The sequence below is a fragment of the Malus sylvestris genome, chromosome 6 (genome assembly GCF_916048215.2).
Source record: "Malus sylvestris chromosome 6, drMalSylv7.2, whole genome shotgun sequence".
Lineage (NCBI taxonomy): Eukaryota > Viridiplantae > Streptophyta > Magnoliopsida > Rosales > Rosaceae > Malus > Malus sylvestris.
The window spans coordinates 11,859,778-11,878,473 of NC_062265.1; the positions used below are offsets into that span (position 1 = coordinate 11,859,778).

The 18,696-nt window shown below is 36.7% G+C and overlaps 1 protein-coding gene across 1 annotated transcript; it reads right to left on the reverse strand.

The window, feature by feature from the left end:
• Positions 1-6,936: 6,936 nt before the first annotated feature.
• On the reverse strand, positions 6,937-8,587 carry LOC126625446 (uncharacterized). Its single transcript, XM_050294539.1, has 2 exons — positions 7,271-8,587; positions 6,937-6,975 (listed from the first exon to the last, which is right to left on the reverse strand). The coding sequence occupies exons 1-2, from the start codon at positions 8,585-8,587 to the stop codon at positions 6,937-6,939; spliced, it is 1,356 nt and encodes a 451-aa protein (XP_050150496.1).
• Between the last annotated feature and the right edge of the window lie 10,109 nt (positions 8,588-18,696).

Genomic DNA, 18,696 nt, shown 5'->3' on the forward strand with positions numbered 1-18,696 from the left:
TAGCTTCTACACTATGCTTCACTTGAGCAAGTCATTATCTTGATCTTTCACGCTATCTTCGAGTTGTTGATGTTACTAGGGTATTTCCTAAGACAAGCTATCTATTTCAAGATATCCCAGGACTTGTTGTGAATTCGCACCAAGGGAGACAATAGGACATTCTCAAAGTCCAAGTCCACCTCGACCTAAAAGTCCCCCAACACTTATCATGAAAGAACTTCTTCTTATTTGGAGTGTATTTATTGTGGTCCTCCCTCATTATTCATAACCAAACCTTTCTTTCTCTAAACCGTTCCTTGCATCTTCCTTTCAGACCATTTCTTCCTTGGTCTCCCCTCGACCTAAATTTTTCAACTTCAAAACAAAGCTTTATACTAGTCAGATCTTTCATCTTCCCTTTTCTATGCTTCCTTTTGCTTATCTCTTCCAAGGGCTTGAAATAGAAGAAGATGGAGTCATTGATGATAAGAGCATATTTATGCGACTTAGTTAGCTTGTTTTGTTGCATTTTCATAGTTAGTTTGTGTTTATTATAGTGATTTAATCTATTTTTGTGTGTTTGTAGGTCCAAATGACAAAGTTGGCAAGAAAGTGCAATTTGGAGCATTTTGAGGCAGTTTTGGGCATCAAATGGATAGCTTATGGGTGGAGCAAGATAGATGGACAAATTTGAAGTTCAAGAGGCTAGGAATGTGCTGAAAAGATGAAGAAAATAAATCCAAGACAAAGAGGATAAGGAACCAGCTAAAAAGAAGAAACATTATCCAAAACCTTATCCAATCTTATCTTATCTTATCCTCTCCTAATCTAATCTTATCCTATCTTATCTTATCTAAATCAATTTGTGCCTTAAATCTAGCTATAAGAGGACCTAAACATCTGATTTCTAGAAGGCCTATCCTTTCCCTACATTTATGCCGCACCCTTATCCTTCTAGAACCCCTAAATTGGTGCTGATACATCATGTCTAGAAGTCCCTACAAATCTGGCGCCTCCCCCTCTTCTAGAAGCTTTAGAACCTACAACCCTAATCCTTTTCCCTCTTTAATTAGGCCAAATTTATCCCTTTCCTTGTAGGTATTTGTGCCACACCTTTCTAACCTAATCCCCTTTGGTTTCTGATTGTTTTAACCCATTCCACTTGGGTTTTGGTTTCCCAAGCCTTGTCCCACTTTGATTTCAGAAACCTATCCTAATCCTTAGGGACTGTGCTGCACCTAGCCCTATAAATACATCATTATGCGCCTATTTCAGATTCACCACCCTCTACCATCAAATCACCACACCATTCACCACAATTTCGTGTACCACACATGCAAGAGCCAAAACATCAGAAAATACATACTTGTGCGCAGATTTGCGGGGAAGGAGAGGAGACACTTGGAGTCGTGCCCTACCATTCAAGCTTGGATTGCTGGATGTTTCTAGGCGTATTCTATCCTTAGTTTTAGTTCAATGTTTGTTTTAATTTGGTTTTATGTTTTCAAAGACATGAGGAACTAATTTCTTTTTAGTTAGAGGTGAATTCCAAGCCATGATTGTATGCTTTATATGAATTGATTACATCCAGTTATTGTTTCTTGAGTCTTGAATGTGATTTGCTTATTTGAGTTATTAAAACTTGTTTATGTGTGTTAATTGAGGGTCGACACTTAATTTGCATGCATGAATTTGATGCTAGAGTATAAGGGAGTTTCACCTAATCGTTATGAACTTATATTCACAAGTAGTGGAGGTTGCTAGTCACGATCATGTTAAGTAAATCCTTGGCAGGAGTATCATGCTTTTCATAGTTACGAATGCCTCGTCAATGCTTATGATTTTCAAAGAACTTGATGACCTTTGATATGTTTTCTATCATGCTTTTCACAGTTAGGGGACTTAAGAATGATAATTTGGTTGTGATGCGTATCCCGTCCAATTCAATGAAATAAGGAAAATCTGATGGTTAATTTGTGCTGTCACAGTTAACTTAGGGTGTTGTCATTCATGGTTTAAAGGAATAATAACTGGAAATTGGTTTGTTTGCATATGTCATGTGTGGAGAAGGACCCTCTAACTAGCCTATTTAACACTTCAATTCACCTGATTTCATACCTAGTTTACTTTGTTTTGCAATCTATTTAGTTTAGTTAAATTTCGTCCAAATCAATCCTCCTTTTAATTTAGTGTCTTAGATTAGTTAAAAAAGTGTTTAAATCTGTCCAATTTAGTGTTTGGAGTCCTACTAGTCTGAAATTCGTCCAAATAGTCCCTAGAGTCTGTTTTGAGTCGTTTTAACTTAGTTTTACTATTTTGAGTAGTTTGAGTCAGTTTAAGTCTTAAGTGTCTAGTTTTGTGTTTTTTAGTCTAGTTGAGTGTTTCTAAGTCTAGTTTGGTATTTTTAAGTCATATGTGTGTTGATTAGCAGCCCTAGTTAATCCTCGGTCTAGAACGATCCCTACTTGCTTAATACTACAATTACATGTTTAATAGGGTTTAATTTGTGTGTCAAGTTAATTTTCACATCAACCGAATGGTCAACTTGATTTCCAACAATAACGTTTGATGCTTCATGAGCAAATAATTTTGCTCATTGTTTGTCCGCATTGGTTTTTTGCCTTGGACTATAATTGAGGACGTCCTAAGTACATGCAACTTAAAAGTTTAGTTTTTGGGCTTAGTTCTTCTCTTGTGAATCGCCATTGCTTTGTCACCTTATGCAAGGAATACATAAAGATCAATTAGTTGCAAAATAAGAAAGTGGACATGAAAAATAAACTATGAAGGGAGACACTCACTACTTCTTGGACTCTCATTTCCCTTCCATAAAGTGCATGTTTTGTTGATAATCGTCAACCAATCATAAACACTAACACATTCTCTTCGGTTGGTGTTAAAGTTAGGCTAGACTTATCAACAATTTTAACCCACAAAACCTTTTTATTTTAATTTGTGCCAACGACAAAATCTTCTACCCTAGTCTTACTAGCCAAGACGTCGCTGGAAAGAATCAAATGATCATCTTCTCTCGTCTTGCTTCAGGACACCTTGTATGGGGGGCGCTACTTCTCGATATGCTCCATGAGTTGATTCACCAAGGTCATCAGCTGCACGAGGGCACTTATCAAATCTATTAACTATAAAGGCAAGTGTTGATTGCCATTTGTTGCAGAAGAGCTCAGATTATGGGCATCTCCATAAGTGGTGGAACTATAATGAGCTACAGGTGAAAAATTCAAGCTAGATAGGAAAACCTGCTGAAAAATGAAGTGAAAATATCCCCAGTTCAGTTGCTGATCCAACAATTAGTGCGCCAGTTATGCTAAACCAAAGCCGGTTTAGTGGCGTGGAGTCGGGTTGGCTGAACCAGTTACGGTCTTTCGATGGTGGTGCTCTACCGCAGTAGGGCTTATCTTGCTATCATGTTGAGCCTTGAAGATCATCGAAATGAGGCCACGTCTTGGTTTTCGTCATTCGTTTTGTATTCGACGTAAGGTGTTCTATTCGTCATGGTTTCAGAATTTTATACCTTTGGATCCTTTCCCAATGACTGATCAAGAAAATTTCTAAGAAGAAATCAATGACTAGGAGCGTATGGTAAATTCAATGACTAGGGGCATTTTTCGAGTATTTAATTTAGACTCTCAATGAAAGCACCAATTCATGGTAGCAAAAATGGACCATCTCAATTTTGACGAATTTGTACCTACAAAATAATAGACACCTTTGATTAAGGGCAAAGCCTCATGCGCCCACGAGGTAGGGGGTTTGGTCAATGGATCTTTGATGCTTAAGTTAGTAATTCTGAAGAAAAAAAAAAGAGTGTTTAGGGCTTAAGTGTGCATCAAAAGCTTACCAGAAAATGGTGTAAATGGAGTATTTATAAGGAGGTGGCTGGCCATGGGGTTAGGGTTTTTACCCTACACATGTTGGCCACATATTGGTCAAGGTGTGTCATCCGTAGGTGAATGAGGAATGAATTATCCCGAAGATATTAATTATGAGATCAATCTTAGGATCACTAGGTAAGTATCCTTGATTAATTGTGATGATGATTTCTTACTTGGTTGAATTGATCTTGAATCAAGAATATATTAAAGATAGGATTTGGTGATTAATTTTATCCCTTGACTTTTCCATGCCACGAGTAGGGGAGCTTGATGTAGTGAAAGTCAGCTGCTAAATCCTCCAGAGATGTTGAGCTGTGTGGGAATATTTGTTGGCCCTGCCCCATTTAATAAGGGAAACCTTGTCTTGTTCAGGAAAAAGGTGACTTGTCGTCTTATGAATTTTCAGGATTAATTTCAACTCCACAACAACCAAAAGACAAAAATACGAACTAGACTAATGAAGAATGGGAGAAGGTTAATAATTAAGGTGGTGGTGGCTTTGACCAAAGGGAGGACAAGGTATTGACAGTGTTTAGGAGAAGACGGGTGACAGTGGAGATGTAAGAGTTTTTCTTTTTTACAAGGTCACTTTGTTCAGGGTTTTGGGGACACAAGAAATGGTGAACAATCCCAGTTTGATGACTGGAGATTTTAAAGGAATTATTGATGTATTCTGTACCACCATTGGTTTGAATAACTTTAATGGCGGAGTTAAATATGTTGCGCACCATATTATAAGGTGATTAGAAGTGCATGAAAACTTCAGATTTAGCACGCACAGGAAAAATCCAAAAGCAACGGCTACAGTCATATGTAAATAATACATAATAACAAAAACTAGAGAGAGACAGAGTAGAAGACATTCAAACACCTGAATGAATTGAATAAAATGAAAAGGGAGCAATAATTTTATTGGAATTAAAAGGTTATATGTGTGACTTAAATGCACAAGGCTTAAAAAACACCTTATTTAATTGAGACATAGAACTTCAAAACAATTTATAAAAACTTCGGAAGACGGATGACCAAGACGAGAGTACCATAAGGAGAACAAGGCAACATGAAAGGTGTATGGATGAGACGATGACACGAGGTAGAGATGACCCTCACAATGACCTTGAAACAATGAAGAATCAATGTAAGGATGAATAGTAACAACGACGAAATTATCTTTAGTAAATTGAAAAGCTGAGAGAAAAAATTTCTTGATAGAAGGAACATAAAAGAAATTATTTAATTTGAATTGACTAGAACCTAAGGTAAAAGGAAGAGAGCCAGTGTGAATTATAGGAAGAGAAGCTTTGTTACCTACGAGAATAGAACTGTTACCTGTAAAAGGAGATGGGTCTTGGAGTATAGCTCCATTATTTGCCATGCAGTGAGTGGCTCCTATATCAAAATACCAAATAGGATCATAGCAGCACCAGATAGAAATGTATGATAGCCTACAAAAGGATGAGCTAGGCAATGAGGATAATCAAAGACATTGTGGCCAGGAGAGTTACAAAAATTACACTAAAAACTAGGACGAGCACCAAGAATACCTTGTTGATTATTAGGTTTAACCCTATTGGTTGGGCTGCCAACCACTGGGAGCATTGTGACCACAATGTCCCCAACTGCCACGTAGGCACTGGTTGTAGCCACCATGGCCAGGATTCCTATTACGAGGTTGATGGGCCTCGAAGGCAGCAGAGTGCTGCGGGCCATTAGGCTACAAAGGTTGGGCCACGGGCTACAAGGGTTGTTAACAAGGAGTAGCAGTACAAAAGACGGCAGTAAGGAGAGCATGAGCTACCGTCTAGTCCTCGTTTAGGCCTCAAAGGTCAGGAGGCGGAAGCGAAGGTCAAGAAATTCCAGCAAGGAAGGAAAATTGAGAATAGTAATGATAAACATTGAACCCCAAGACCTTTAAGTACAGAAGTCACCAAATCATTACTAGAGATAGGTTGATTAGTTGCAGCAAGAGAATCAGAGGTTGACACCAGAGACACTCCCAGATAGCTTGAGATGAGGTTTTGCCAACAATGAGTGACAAAATAGGTCTGGAAATGGTGGAAGTCAAACAACTGACAACCAATCGATTGGTCTAAAACAACATAGTGAAAGCCGGATTCAGTTTACCTGGCTCCTTGACAACAATAGGAAAGGTGGTGGCAGGGGCCAGAATAGTGCCATCCATGTAGCCAAATAAATGATGACCCAAAAGAAATGGCTTCATATGACTAAGCCAAAAGAGGTAATTAGTTTCGGTGAGTTTCAAAAAGTGGGCAACTTCAGAACATGAGAGAGAAGGTCTAGTAGTGGTGGAAGAGGATGAAGTTTGAGTTGCCCTGGGAAGGAGGGATAGGATAGGGTCACGACACGGAAAAATTTGGGAAAGGGAAAAGAGGGGGACGGCTAGGTTTAGAGAAAAAGGAGGCTAGGGTTTTACCAAGAAGAGAAAACCTAAACGAGTTATACAATAAAACCTAGGCCCATAAGAATTTACAAAACCTAGCCTAACATAATCTTAACTGAATTCTCCTACACTAACACAAACCAAGGAATTGGACTCTCCTTGATGACATGAATGAGTGAGTAAGCTTTAGGATTCTTATCATAGAAACAAGTTTGTATAAAAATCATGTGAGGTGCACAAGGTGAGCTCCACTGCATATTGGCTCCTCCGAGCTTTTTCGTGCAGCTGACATAATTCACCGTTAGTCTTTATCCCCTAAAAAAAATAATTGATTCCCAATTCATGCATTTTAAGTGCCCCCCAACCCCCACCCAGTGGCAGAGCCAGAAATCTTACCATAAGGGGTCGTAGTGTAAAAGTCCAAAAAAAAATTTAGGATGGAAAAACATGTTGAAAATGAAATCATAGTACTTTCATTCATAATTCATAATGGAAACAATATTACAAGCTATAATTGTCCACGACGAGGTTTCATATTTTGAAAATGAAGCATTATAGCTTCATTTTCAATACAAGCAAAAATATCTCTCTCAATATAAACAAGCAAGCTATCACTCAACCATTGATCTCCCATTTTGTTCCTAAGTGGACCCTTAACAATATTCATGACAGAAAATGCTCTCTCCACTGAAGCAGTTGCAACTGGTAAAACCAATGACAATGTAATGAGCAAATATACATAATTGAATACTTGATGCATCCTTGTCTCCACCATTTTTTTTGCAAGATCACCAATCCTTTCCAATTGAGAGAAATCACTACTGGAATGCACATAATGAATATAAATCTCAAGTTGATCTTCAAGTGCCAAACGATCCTCATCCGAAAAGTTTTGAGGATAAAATTGAGCAAGACGAAGTAATTTTGGTTTATCAAAAGCTACAAATGAATCTTTCGGACTCAAACATGCCAAACAAATAAACAACTCGGTATTTACCTCATTAAAGAGATCCTCTAACTCCGTAATTTGCTCATCAATGACATAAATAAAGAGCTCCACACGATAATGATGATGATTTGTCTTTATTGGAGCATTACGCCTTGACCTCCCTGGAAGTATAAATGCCTCTTCCATGTTAGGAACATCAATATAATATTTTTCACAAAAAGAAGATACTTCATCAACCAATGCATCGAACCCATTATTCCTCATCCAATGTAGCTTTTCCTTGCATGATTTCACTAAAGCCATTGCATTCACAATTTCTTGATCTTTCCTTTGCAATGCTTGTGACAAATCATTTGTGAGTCCTAATATGACTTTCATCAAGAAAAGGTGAAACACAAACTCAAAAGTACGTATATCTCTCATTAACTTATTTGCTTCACCCGCACTGTCATTGGGATTATCATCAATAACCATTTGAAGCACATGAACCACGGATGAAAACATGGAAATGATGCTAATCAAGGTACCATAGTGTGAGTTCCATCGTGTGTCACCGGCACGTTTGAGACTTGTTTCTTGATTTAAGCCTCGCCCCGTTATAAGACAGTCATTTTCAAAAGCTATCACAAGCTCTTCTTGAAGTTGCTCTCTAAGTAAATCACGCCACTTACAAGATGCTCCAACATGATTAACCACATTATTAGCCGTTGCAAAAAAAGAGGCAATGTCTATATTCTTCTTTGCTACGGCAACAAGAGCTAGTTGAAGTTGATGAGCAAAGCAATGAACATAATATGCACAAGGTTGTTCTCTCAATATCTTTGTTTTAAGGCCATTCAACTCACCTCTCATATTGCTAGCACCATCATAACCTTGTCCTCGTAGCTTGGAAATGCTCAAATCGTTGCAAGAAAATAATGTGTCAATAGCATCCTTTAGTGAACTTGAAGTAGTGTTGGCAACATGTTGGATACCCACAAATATTTCAATTACATGCCCGTTGTCATCCACATAACGCAACACCAAAGCCATTTGCTCTTTCACCGACACATCACGTGCTTCATCCACCAATATTGAAAAGAATCTATCTTTTAGACCATCCATGATAGCATCAAGTGTTTCAAGGCCACATGAATTCACAATTTCTTTTTGAATGCTAGGAGCTACTAATCTGAGATTCCCCGGAGCATTTTCCATCACAACTTCTCTAACTTTATCATTATTATCTGCAAGGAATTGCAATAGCTCCAAGTAATTTCCCCTATTGCTTGAAGTGGCACTTTCATCATGGCCACGAAAAGGAAGACCTTGTCGCAATAAAAACTTAGTGCACTTGATTGATGAAGGATTATTTTGTGAAAACATGTTCATTTAAGCAACATCTATAAGCATGCAATTAACAATTAAAGGCGGAATCATGCTTGCATGCACTTAAAAACAAAACATTAACCAAGAAATTCAAAGCCTAGTAGATTGGTGAACCAAAACTCAACTCAAAACAAAGTGAGTTGAAATTTATACCTTTGTAGATTCCTCTTTGCATAAGCAAAGGCTAATCACCCAAAGAAAGGGCCTTCATTCCTTGCATCTTAAATCTATGGATTTGGATGGAAGAATAGGTTTCTCCAAGTTCCCAAATTTGAGAACCTCTAAGTCTCTTCACCAAGGAGAGATTGGAGAAGAAATGAGTGACTTTGGAGTAGTGGGATTGCAAGATGCACCCCCCAAGGTGGCCGGCCTCTTTAGAGAGAAATGGAGAGACAAGTTCTCACCAATTTTCTCCAAAACAAACCCTTAATGAATTTTGGCTATAAAGTCATATTTATACCTTTATTCATTTGAGTGGCAAACTTGTAATTAAAGCAAGTTCACTACCCTTCCTCTAAATGGCCGGCCATGGGGTGTTGTTTGGGCTTTTGGGTCTTAGTGAATCATTATTCATTAAGTTGTCATACAACTTAAGTCAATGGGCTTGACGTTCGAAGCCCATTGGGCCTTAAGGTCCAAAACATATCCCGAGGTCTTTAACGAACTTATTCGTTTGATTAATTAACATATTAATTAATCCTTGCCATAAATAAATGATTAAACCATTTAATCATTCTTACTCATCTCCATTGTTTCTTCAATCTCCACCTTACACGGTGTGCGATCCATTAGGTTCCTTTTAGCGAGGCAGTGGGCGATTAAAACCATTTTACATCGATTGTGAATTGAAACTTACTTTCAATTCTCCCTTTAGTGATTACACACGTTTAGGGCTTCCACAAACCATGAGTGACACCTTGCAGCATATCATGGTTACCCAAGCTAATCAGAAGAGGTAGAGAAAACCTATTCAGTTTGGGATTACAAATGCAATACGGTCTTTCTCTAATCTAATACTCCTGACCACATTGTTTGGTTTGATAGTTTATTTATTCATGTCTACTATCCAATGTGATTCGTGTGCTTATATGATTTCCTTGAATGTGATTTAGAACGACTTTTCTAAATCTCATTCATACTCTGGCCAGAGATTCTAAATCATATCATAGAGTATTCTCCCTCAAACGGTTTGAAGGTTAGAGATCCCTTGTTGCGCATTCACTTGCCTCCATGACTAAGTGGCTTAACCCCAACGATGCCGTGGACACCCCGATGGGGTGACTTTGACATAATCAAAGATCAAGGACTTAACCACAAGACAACTGTGATGCCTCAGGTCAAAGGACTAATTTGCATTATCCCAAACATGAGTTCTCATGTGACATGAGTATGAGAACTCTTCGTTGATCACGTTCAGTGAACTCATTCTCTACTAAGCACCTACGTACTTGTCTTGATGTCACACACACCAATGACTCGAGACTAGTCACTCTCCCTGAGAGAAGACATAGCACGTACCGATCTTGACGGACTGTCAATGCCCAATTGGCAATCCTATGATCAGGAACATGTAGGATGTGTCTACGAAAGAATGGTCTCGTGAATCTAACTTCATTAGATTACATTCTTCCAATCACATATTCCTTGGACTTTATCGTTTTAAGCATATAACATTTATATGAGACGGCTCAAACAATAATCTTTGCCCTTTATATTAAACTAGATTAGTTTAACATGTGAAATGTCCGTAAAGTATCATCACATGATTGGTTTTAGGGCACATTTCCAACAATCTCCCACTTGCACTAGAGCCAATCAGCTTGGTCATCAGTGATGATACCTCTTCTGTAGTCATTTCATAAATGGCTGAATAGTAGGCCTAGACAATGGATATCTATATGTTATCCATAGAAGCAACCTTGAGAATAACGACGTCACCATTATACATGATTCTCAATCATGTGGTTCAGTCTCTCATATGAGTTCGGATCTTGATGAGACCTTGATTCCCAGGCTTGAGCTATCGCCCCATTAGTGTCATAGTGTCAGTACACTAGATACACTTTGTGGTTGGAACCGAATAGAGAGTTCATAAATGAACTTTCCCATCCAAACAACATTGTTGTAAACTTCTATATGGCAATATATTTTGCATTCATAATGGAACACACTACAGACATTACTTTAATGTTTCCATCCAAAAATCTCTTTAGTCATAATAAAGAGATATTCGTTTATCTCTTCATTCATAATGAAGAAACATCCAATGATGGATTAGATTCATAATCTAATACATTTACGCTTCCATTACGTTACTCTAATTCTTCCTCATTCTTTGAGGAATCTATCCTTTAGTATTTCTTAAATACTTAAGGACTCACTTGACAGTTGCCATGGTTCTGATCCTGGGCTTGCACTGATATCGTCTTGTACCGTTCTAGGTACAACTCATATCAATGTTTTTCATACAATATGAAATACATAAATCACCTTTATGCGTATGCATAAAGGATTCTTATTTACGCACTATTTCTTTGGGAGTCAAAGGGTACGTTCCCTTTGAGAAGGGCAACTTGCTAGTCACACTAGAGGCATCCTTCTAATTGAAGTTTATCATCATATGAGAAACTTCCTAGCAACTTTTGTCTATTATTAGGGATTGATATAATCAAATTATATCTTGAAATCTATCAATATAGATTTCCATCCCATGTATATAGACTATGTCTCCCATATACATTCTATCGTTATAGAATGCTTAAAGTCATAACTTTAACGAAGAAATATTCTTTTCTTTTCCAAAATTAATATATCATATATATATTCATATATATCACATATATATTTATATATATATATATATATATATATATAAATTTAGGAATATGATTAACTCCCACTAATCTTTTGTAAACCGAGTAAACAAAAGATTCATTTACATCTTTATGAGAAAGCAAACGATTTGACCTTTCTCTCATAAGACGCTTATAGCTCCCACTAGCTTGCTAAGATCCATAATGGATGGATCTCTACAACTTACATGTCTTGTGATTCATAGTTTTAGACATATATTATCAAGACTATCTTAATAATGGTTTCGGAAACCTATATTATGTCCAAACATTGAATCACCATTTAGTTGTAGCTAGCAATCTTCGAATTAATTGAAACTAAGACTACGTCAAAAATGGTTCCTTCTAATTCAACCATTCTCTTTGATTGTAGTCACCTTAAGCTACCAATTAGCTTATGAAGGTTTCATTATTTCGGGTTAAATGGTACTTTACCATTTCCTTGAGTATATATCATATATACACTCAATGTAGTCATAAGGATTTTCATTCTTATTTCTTTCGAATTAAGAGGTGCAACTCTATGACATAGTCATAAAGTTTAAACCATTTAACTGAGACGGTTTATAAATCCTTATCGACTACCTTGGAGCTTTTGATATAGGAACTAGGTTGTTTATATTTGTTGATTACTTTCTTGTCTCTCAAATAACCCATTCTTTGAGTTCTATCTCTCGTTTATTCGCTTTTAGGCAAATCACATTGTAGGATTACAATAAACTACCCAACAAAACAACATTTGTTAGTTGGTTTATAGAAGTGATATCCAAAAGTTAATTTAAGGATATCCCACAAGATTGTTATCAAACAAATATTGCTTATTAGCACACAACCCCAAATCTTAACATGCTTAAGATTTGTCTTTCTTTCCAACTACATCTTATGGAGTCATGAAAAATTTGGAAGATCTTCTAATTGACAATCATATTGTCTTAGAAGCATATATATCCTATATATGGGTAATTTATAATATCCAACGAACTAAATCTTATTCAAGTTCGTTCTTCTCCTAATGGAGAAATCTATTATCTTATGATGCTTCTTTCCTTGATATCTTTCAAGAAAACTATTCTAAAGTGTTACCATTCCTTGGATCAAATCTAAGGATGTAAATACTTTAGATGTCTTACTCATCAACTTACATTTCTTGAATTCTTTGAAACATTTTGCAAAGTATTCGGACTTGTGTTTATTCAAAATAAACTATAGTCCAACCGAGAGTGATCTTCGGTGAATGTCATCCAACATGAGTAGTATTATGTTGTGGACAAGTGCCACTAACATCTAAGTGAATTAGTCTCAACAACTTTGTGATTCTTTCTTCTTTCCAAAAGAATAAAGATTCGAACATTTCGCCTCCATACAATTTTAATAAGAAGGTATTGGATCCGGATCTAACGATCCAAAGTGTCCATCTATGACCAACTCGTAATTTATGTTTTTAGAGGTATCACAATTTTAGTTGGGATTAGTCACTACCTTGCAACCTTTTGGGTTTTAAGCATCGTTGTATTCTAAACAGTTAACACTACCATATCATCTCTACTATAGAGACAATCAATTAGATTACTATAATCCAACCAATGATTAATAAAGAACAATGTTTTGTCAAACAAAACATTCATCCATCTCTACTATAGTGACGGAATTAAATTCCTTAAAATTGGAATGTAAAGACAATCTTTGGTTTTTCCAATTTCTTTGGTAGTTTATATGAGGAAGTAAGTACCATCTGCTTTCGCAGAAATCTATATTTTATTCACTTTCCGAATGTGAAGTACTTTCTCTTCTCTCATTAATCTTCTACTTCTTATTAGCCACACTTTTACAACGATTGTAAAACATAGTTACTAATACGGAATCAAACATTCAAGTAGAAGAACCAACTGTTTTGAACTATTCAAGAACAATTTACAACACCTTCGAAAGGTGTGTTCTTGACACTTGCAAGACATTTCTTGCAAATACCCCTTCCAATGTCCATCCTTTCATAAAGAAAGTTTGTTCCCTTGGACTTATTTCGCTTTCTTCATTTGACTTCTCCTTTGACTACCATAGTCAAGGTCCCTAAACTCCCACTATCTCTCTTGAAACTTATTTCAATTGTGTTATACACATCAAACATTTTGGAGAGCATGTGTTTATTGTACACTACATAGTTTACAATAAACTTAGTGAACGATTAGGATAGGGACACATAGGTGAAGTCCTTGCCTAGTTCCCGTCTCTAGAAGTGTTCTAACACTTCAACATTCAATGATTCAAAATCATCATAAGTCCATGTTGATGCACTATTTTTGTCAACCAACCATTATGTTCTAAACATAATTACAAACTTTCAAGAGTTGTTCAAAGCAACTCTCATTTCTTCATACAACAATTTGTAAGTGAAGAATCATGGCACATTAAGTGTCCATGCCTTTGTGCTTTCTTCTCAAGTTCCTTGTTCATGTAACAAAGAAACAAGCACTAAGTGTTTGCATTGACTAAGAGTTGTTCAAAGCAACTCCTATTTCTTCATACAACGATTTGTAAGTGAAGAATTATGACATTAAAAGTGTTGTCCTCTTTATGATAGACCTTTTCTACCATATTCTTCTAATGATACATCATCAATAGGAAGATTGTGAGGAAGAGACTACTTAGGTACATTTACAAGCCATTAAAGACAATCTATGGTTTTGTAGTACCAAGTACGGAAACTAAAGCTTTCGGCTTTTATTTGTCAAGTGTTGGATAGCGTTTGCAAATATATTGGTAAACAAATACATAACGAATATAAATTGATTGATTTTAAGCCATTTGATTCGGGTCTTTAAATCAAATGGCACCACCCACTATTTTTGGCAAATTCCATATCCCTCATTGGAATTCGAGAGTTTTGGAGGAAACTCTTAGTAGGTTATGGGAGGCTCACTATTACCAAGCCCACCTCAGAATTATATCATGTTGGCTAGCGTTAATAATAATGAGAGAGTACGCTTACTCATTTGCATCTAATGCAAGTACCCATCTTATTTGGCCTCTAGAGAATGATTGCCTCAGAATTATATCATGTTGGCGTCATTGCACTTAGTTAAGTCATTCCCACCATGCCTAGTTCGTGTAGGGGTTCAAGCATAGCCTCAGAATTATATCATGTTGGCTAAACTCATTGCCTACCTCACTTCATCATGTATGTATATAGAACTCCTCCTGAGTGTAAGCACGCACTTTGTACTCCCCCATTATAGGGTGAAGCCAGTGTACGAGTCACAAACGATTGGAGCCTACCACGGTGGAAGGCCACGAAAGAGTGTTCAAAGCACTCTCCGCTTATCAACTTAATAAGGGTTTGGTTGAGGGTTTTAGGTCTCATCACATATAAACATACATTTTAATCTCTATTAAAACTATTTTGGTCCTATTACAACTATTGGTCCATATGATTGTTTTTAGTTGTATATTATACTCCCACTATGCTTATAAAACGGTTTTTAAAGCAAGAGTATATGATACTACTAACATAACCTTTGCATTCATTTGATGGACTATATAGTTGCCTTAGGGCCTTAGGATGACTATGAACCTTTGTTTAGATTCAACACGAGCCTTGTGTTGAATCTCGGTCTAGGAATGGTGATTGATTTTAGTTACTCGTTTAATCACATTAAGGCGTGTTGTCTTAGGGGCGTTGGACCCAACTACTTCATTTTCATGCATATCATATAAAGCAAGAAAGAAGTACTTCAAAGTAAAGGTGAGCTTATGCTCATTACAACATTTGCATAAAATAAATTACCTTAAAGTAAAGAAGAGCTTAAGCCCTTTTACAACATTTGATCAAATCAAATTACAACCAAAATCTAATCTACACATTCCCATGGTTCAAACAAATTTGAAACGGCCTTTCACATAGCTCAATTATATTAGGCTTAGGTTCATAATCACCCTTTAATTAATTAACACTTTAACTAATTAAATTGAATGCAACATTTTCATTTGGTTTTTGTATCCATAAAATTGATTTAAATGGAGCTAAACAAAATGAAAATCCAATTGTCATTTAAAGAGACAAAACAATTTTGTTCTCTACCTAATTTGGGCCATAATGCAATTAACCTCAACTTTTGGGCTATATTGCAAAACTTTTGGGGTCACTTTGTAAAGACACAAAAGTCCACTACTTCATGTAATTACACTAGAACCCAAAATTTAATCAATGCAAAAACTTCATTAAAGGAGCAAAACAATTTGTCCTTCAGCGTTTTTGGACCTAAACGTAAAAACGTAAACTTTTGGGCCAAAGTGCAAATACACAAAAGTATCAAAACTTTATGTAATTGCATAAAAGGCCCCAAAAGTACCCCCACTAGGGGGTGGCCGGTTTTGGAAGAGGATAGAGTGATGTGTGTGTTGATTTGTGAGTTTTAGACATAAAGCAACAAGTGGTGCAAGTGGTGTGTGTGAAAGGGAATTAATCCTTACACACCCATCACCATTTCCATCACCATCAAATAAATATCTTATGCAATAAATCATTTGAAAAACATAAAACATAAACTTTATGAAATAAATCAAAACTTTGAATCAAAACACAAACCTTTTTGTTCTTGGCAAAAAAGTCAAGAACAATGAAGAACACTCATGAAAAAACTCAAAATTTTCCATGAACATTTTTCACCCAAAAACATTCCAAAACCATTCAAACTTTAGGGAAATAACATCTAACCAAACTAGGGTACATAGGGGTTCCAAAAGTCACTTGAAAACACTTTTAACAAGTCAAACAAGAACCCAAAAATCCACCCTTTGGATTTGGCCGAAAATCCCCAAAGTCATGGCACCAAATTTTAGCTCCAATGTTCATGCTCATATGAACTACATCTACAACATTTGAGATGGCAAATTTTCTAACAAAATTTACATTCAAAGAAACAAGAATAAAGCTTGTAACAATTACAACTTTTAAATCACAAACTATGAACTACAAAACACAAAAGGATTCACCAACTACTAGACCTAGGCTCTGATACCACTTGAAGGATTATTTTGTGAAAACATGTTCATTTAAGCAACATCTATAAGCATGCAATTAACAATTAAAGGCGAAATCATGCTTGCATGCACTTAAAAACAAAACATTAACCAAGAAATTCAAAGCCTAGTAGATTGGTGAACCAAAACTCAACTCAAAACAAAGTGAGTTGAAATTTATACCTTTGTAGATTCCTCTTTGCATAAGCAAAGGCTAATCACCCAAAGAGAGGGCCTTCATTCCTTGCATCTTAAATCTATGGATTTGGATGGAAGAATAGGTTTCTCCAAGTTCCCAAATTTGAGAACCTCTAAGTCTCTTCACCAAGGAGAGATTGGGGAAGAAATGAGTGACCTTGGAGTAGTGGGATTGCAAGATGCACCCCCCAAGTGGCCGGCCTCTTTAGAGAGAAATGGAGAGACAAGTTCTCACCAATTTTCTCCAAAACAAACCCTTAATGAATTTTGGCTATAAAGTCATATTTATACCTTTATTCATTTGAGTGGCAAACTTGTAATTAAAGCAAGTTCACTACCCTTCCTCTAAATGGCCGGCCATGGGGTGTTGTTTGGGCTTTTGGGTCTTAGTGAATCATTATTCATTAAGTTGTCATACAACTTAAGTCAATGGGCTTGACGTTCGAAGCCCATTGGGCCTTAAGGTCCAAAACCTATCCTGAGGTCTTTAACGAACTTATTCGTTTGATTAATTAACATATTAATTAATCCTTGCCATAAATAAATGATTAAACCATTTAATCATTCTTACTCATCTCCATTGTTTCTTCAATCTCCACCTTACACGGTGTGTGATCCATTAGGTTCCTTTTAGCGAGGCAGTGGGCGATTAAAACCATTTTACATCGATTGTGAATTGAAACTTACTTTCAATTCTCCCTTTAGTGATTACACACGTTTAGGGCTTCCACAAACCATGAGTGACACCTTGCAGCATATCATGGTTACCCAAGCTAATCAGAAGAGGTAGAGAAAACCTATTCAGTTTGGGATTACAAATGCAATACGGTCTTTCTCTAATCTAATACTCCTGACCACATTGTTTGGTTTGATAATTTATTTATTCATGTCTACTATCCAATGTGATTCGTGTGCTTATATGATTTCCTTGAATGTGATTTAGAACGACTTTTCTAAATCTCATTCATACTCTGACCAGAGATTCTAAATCATATCATAGAGTATTCTCCCTCAAACGGTTTGAAGGTTAGAGATCCCTTGTTGCGCATTCACTTGCCTCCATGACTAAGTGGCTTAACCCCAACGATGCCGTGGACACCCCGATGGGGTGACTTTGACATAATCAAAGATCAAGGACTTAACCACAAGACAACTGTGATGCCTCAGGTTAAAGGACTAATTTGCATTATCCCAAACATGAGTTCTCATGTGACATGAGTATGAGAACTCTTCGTTGATCACGTTCAGTGAACTCATTCTCTACTGAGCACCTACGTACTTGTCTTGATGTCACACACACCAATGACTCGAGACTAGTCACTCTCCCTGAGAGAAGACATAGCACGTACCGATCTTGACGGACTGTCAATGCCCAATTGGCAATCCTATGATCAGGAACATTTAGGATGTGTCTACGAAAGAATGGTCTCATGAATCTAACTTCATTAGATTACATTCTTCCAATCACATATTCTTTGGACTTTATCGTTTTAAGCATATAACATTTATATGAGACGGCTCAAACAATAATCTTTGCCCTTTATATTAAACTAGATTAGTTTAACATGTGAAATGTCCGTAAAGTATCATCACATGATTGGTTTTAGGGCATATTTCCAACAATTGATGCATTCAAGCATGTGCGATAAGCCTTACGAGCTTGGTCGAAGTGTTTGCTCACTGTCGTTTCAATATGTGTAGCTTGATTCATCAAATTTGTAGCAGCTTCTCTAGCCTTATTATGAACACTCCCAACCGGTCCAACATGCATCTTAAATCTTTCTCTCCCTTTCTTCCAAGTCTTAAATCCATCTCCAGTGAAAGCTTCACTACTCACTTGTGCAAAATTGGTTTTAAAGAGATAGCAATAGAGACAAAATGCCGCATCTTTAGATATACTATACTCCAACCAATCAAACTCATCAAACCATTGGGGAATGAAGCGTCGATTAATTCCCAACATATTAGTTATTGGGAAATTATGACCTCTAGGTTGACAAGGTCCTTTTTGTAGATATGATCGTCGGACCTCATCTCTCA

Bases quoted from the DNA above. Each gene is read 5' to 3' on its own strand.
- LOC126625446 (XM_050294539.1), bottom strand. From the start codon at position 8,587: ATGTTTTCACAAAATAATCCTTCATCAATCAAGTGCACTAAGTTTTTA. The intron at 6,976-7,270 runs GTAAATACCGAG...TGGTTTTACCAG, and splicing joins TAGAGGATCTCTTTAATGAG to TTGCAACTGCTTCAGTGGAG.